General features: G+C 42.0%; 1 protein-coding gene across 2 annotated transcripts; it reads left to right on the forward strand.

The window, feature by feature from the left end:
- The first annotated feature begins 336 nt into the window (after window positions 1-336).
- LOC6592466 (protein patched) lies at window positions 337-2,738 on the forward strand. Of its 2 annotated transcripts, XM_026986506.1 has the most exons (6): window positions 337-722; window positions 1,073-1,108; window positions 1,203-1,538; window positions 1,601-1,808; window positions 1,864-2,135; window positions 2,195-2,738. In XM_026986506.1, the coding sequence occupies exons 4-6, from the start codon at window positions 1,694-1,696 to the stop codon at window positions 2,201-2,203; spliced, it is 396 nt and encodes a 131-aa protein (XP_026842307.1). In that variant the 5' UTR covers window positions 337-722; window positions 1,073-1,108; window positions 1,203-1,538; window positions 1,601-1,693; the 3' UTR covers window positions 2,204-2,738. The 2 variants fall into 2 exon arrangements, with proteins under 2 accessions (XP_026842307.1, XP_026842308.1); XM_026986507.1 differs by having other exon boundaries at window positions 337-1,108.
- Window positions 2,739-4,014: the final 1,276 nt, after the last annotated feature.

A 4,014-nucleotide genomic window follows, 5' to 3' on the forward strand; every position in this document is an offset into this window, starting at 1 on the left:
TGCAAATACCAGCAACATTGCGACTGTTTTTTTTGTTGACCTATTTTGTTTAAACCTTGTTTTAGTCAAAACCAATTGTGTAGAAAATTGATGCATTAATTGGATAAAATTAAGTGAGCAGCGCTGAGGGTTCTATTTAATTAGTTATATTCCACGGAAGATAAAAAACGAGTAATATGTAAAATATAACTTGAATTCGTCAGTATATTTACGGTATATTTTCAAAATGAGACGGTATATTTTGGTCCGCGGTCAAAACTGATGCCCATCTCTAATGCAAATGCTAAACAAAAAAAGTGTCAATAAAAAATCAACAGAAATCGCGTGATAGCGACATCATGAGAGTAAGTGTATAGCCGATGCATTGAGAGAATTAATTACATTTGCTAAATCAATCACATTCTGAGCTCGCAATTACAAACAAAAGAAAAAAGGAGCCGCAGAAGCGTATGAAAGAAAAACGTGAGCGCTGCTGGGTGGTGAGAGCGTGCGAGAGAGCGCGACCATGAAGGAGAAAATAATATCGTGGCAAAAGCAAGCGGCGGTGAAAAATTCGAATCAAAACGCAAACGGTTGTGCACGCGTCGTCGTTGTCGTACAGAAAAGAGAGTCCAATAATTTGATTCATGCGGGCGCCAAATTAATACGGCAAAGTAACTAACATACAAGCGAAATTCTTAAAACGCAGTTCAAAAGCGCTTCTTAGGAGTGTGTGAGTTTGTGTAAGTAACGTGCACTAAAACATACTATGTGTGTGCGCTAGTGTTTGTCAGTAATTGTGCAGTTTGTGAAAGTTTTTTTGCGAAAGTTTTGTGATCACTTTAAAGCGCATTTGATAAAAGCGGCCACCGATTCACTCACTAAATATATATATAGAGAAGCGTTTTCAAGAATCCAACGCCAACGCAACATTTTATGCGGCATTACGTTTATGCGTGAGCGGGAGCGCCATCGCCTGTGTGTGTGTTCGTGTTCTTATTGGCAAACGTCAATTTATATAATCGTCGATCGCTGATTTATATTTTATCTCCATTGCATGTGCGAACGCTCTCCCACCAAAACAAACCGACAGCTTTCCCTCTGTCCAGAACTGAGAACAAAATCATAGGTAAGTTTCCGAGTTTTATTGTGACGTAGGTGGCTTTCCTCCAGTGAGGCTCAGCTGACAAGTCTCTCTCTCTCTTCCTCCATACCTCTCTTAGATTATTTCACCTCTGCGCCGGCTGTGACTTCTCTTTTTTGTGTGCACTTTGTCTAATGAGACTCTTTAAGGAATCTGCAATCTGCAGCGCATCTTCGACGATGAGATCCGGGACGGGCGACTGAACAAGGAGGTTTGGTACCCGAATGCCAGCAGCGATGCCATCCTGGCGTACAAGCTGATCGTGCAGACGGGCCATGTGGACAATCCGGTGGACAAGGAGCTGGTGAAGACGAATCGGCTGGTCTTCAGCGATGGCATAATCAATCCGAAGGCCTTCTACAAGTATCTCTCTGCCTGGGCCACCAACGATGTCTTCGCCTATGGAGCCTCTCAGGTAGGCCCATCTAGATCGTTAATTTGCTCTGAAAGATTTACTAACTTTATTTGATTTTGCAGGGCAAACTCTATCCAGAACCGCGTCAGTATTATCATGCGCCCAACGAGTACGACCTGAAGATACCCAAGAGCCTGCCCCTGGTCTACGCACAGATGCCCTTCTATCTGCACGGCCTGACACACACCTCGCAGATCAAGACCCTGATCGGACACATACGCGACCTGAGCGTTAAGTTCGAGGGCTTTGGTCTGCCCAACTATCCCTCCCGTAGGTCCAAACCCTTCAAACCTATATTTCCGAAAGCTAACCGATCTATCTTCAGGCATTCCATTCATCTTCTGGGAGCAGTACATGACGTTACGCTCCTCGCTGGCCATGATTCTGGCGTGTGTCTTGCAGGCTGCCTTGGTGCTGGTCTCCCTGCTGCTGCTGTCCGTTTGGGCCGCCGTGCTGGTGATCCTCAGCGTCTTGGCATCGCTGGCCCAGATCTTTGGGGCCATGACCTTGCTGGGCATCAAGCTGTCGGCCATACCCGCTGTCATACTCATACTGAGCGTGGGCATGATGCTCTGCTTCAATGTGCACATCTCCCTGGTGAGTCCCCAATCTAAAACACGGCTCAAAACCTCGACTAATCTTCGACCTTTCCTTAGGGCTTATGACTTCGTTGGGCAATCGTCAACGTCGCGTCCATCTGGCCATGCAGCTGTCATTGGGTCCCCTGGTGCATGGGATGCTCACCTCTGGGGTGGCCGTTTTCATGCTCTCCACGTCCCCCTTCGAGTTCGTCATCCGCCACTTCTGCTTCCTGCTGATCGTGGTCCTCTGCGTGGGGGCCGGCAACAGTCTGGTGGTCTTCCCCATTCTGCTGAGCATGCTGGGGCCAGAGGCGGAGCTGGTGCCGTTGGAGCATCCCGATAGGATATCCACGCCCTCACCGCTGCCCGTGCGCAGCAGCAAGCGCTCGAACAAGTCGTTCAGTGGGAACGGCTCGCGTACATACAAAAAAGAACCACAAGGACTTGAACCAAAATAGTATCGCTTATATGGAAACGAATGAAACGAGAGAAAAAAAAGTACTATTACTAAATCGAGAAATAACAATTACAAACAGACATAAAAAACAAAAACAACAAAAAAAGCCCTCCCCCGTAACGGTACTTACAACCAAAATAAAATGAAAATATAAATACATAATTGAAAAACAAAAAAAAACGAGAAAAACAATTAATGGCAACGAATAAGAATGGAAGAACTATTCTAAACGCGGCATTTATCCATGTAAATTTGTTGCACGAAGACTGATTGTCTTTCATTTAAATAAAATATACAGTTTTTTAAAAGCGAACCGTACCGTTTTCTTCATTTAAAATTTTTTGAATTTGAATTCATTTTTGAATGGACTGCTTTCAATAACAGTGTAGTTTCACTGCTTGAAGCGTTAAAGTTTAATAAACACTGCTTGCTTCTGCAGAAATCCGATGGATAGCGACCCACTCTAGGTCACACACCATGCCACTCTTATCGGATAAGCGATATTTATAAATATCGATATCTTGGAGAGCAACTGATAACCAGCCACCAAAACGGTAGAAATTCACATTTCAAATAAAAGTTCTTTGTCTATACATTTTTTTTCTTGATGTTTATATCATATCCTTCTCACTCATTCACTTTCAAACTTAAGCGCAAATCTTTACTATCCATTCGCTGGTATTGAAAGACGGTTAAATGCTCTCTTCTTGTGAGACATTCACATATTTTCTTTGTGGAATACTCACTTTTGTTTCAATAAAATAAAAAATGGTACTTAATATGAGTTAATATTGTAGAAAATTGATTCAACAATAAAACTCGGTCAACAGAGCTGAGTATCCTAGCTAGCGAGAAATGTTTAGCTGAATATCAAAATCAAGAAATAGGTGATAGTTTGCCAGTGCTTTTGGAGATTCATGTCTGAGAACCACCTGGATATACATACTGCCATCACAAAAATAAGCTAATTAACAAGCTTAACAGAGCTATTGGATCACCATTGCAATGGCTGATGCTTTTTTTTTTGTATATAAAACCATTGAATAATGTTAGAACAAAGAAGAAAACAAACGTTAAAAGTCCTTTTCCAAAGAGCACAGTAATTTTTGATCGAGTTGAGTATACAATTAGAGAAAAGGTTGCCTTTTAACGAGAAGGATTTTAATCTTCTCTCATTCCTAAACCCTGAAGACAGTCAATGGTCAATTTGCATGACCTGTAAAAAAGATTTCCTCAACTTATTAAAGATCCGCAGGGAATCGATAGTGAATTTGTCCTCTTAAAAAATGATGAGGTTCTTTAATTTATTAAAAGCACACAAAAGTCCTGGCCATTTCTGGTATACATTGGGACAAATAAAAGATTTCAACAATGAATTAAAATATGAAAAAATTTCAAAATTTGCACAAGTACTGCTTATATTGCCAGTTTCGAACGC

The sequence above is a fragment of the Drosophila persimilis genome, unplaced genomic scaffold (assembly GCF_003286085.1).
Source record: "Drosophila persimilis strain 14011-0111.01,24,50 unplaced genomic scaffold, DperRS2 tig00000002-arrow-pilon, whole genome shotgun sequence".
Taxonomy (NCBI): domain Eukaryota; kingdom Metazoa; phylum Arthropoda; class Insecta; order Diptera; family Drosophilidae; genus Drosophila; species Drosophila persimilis.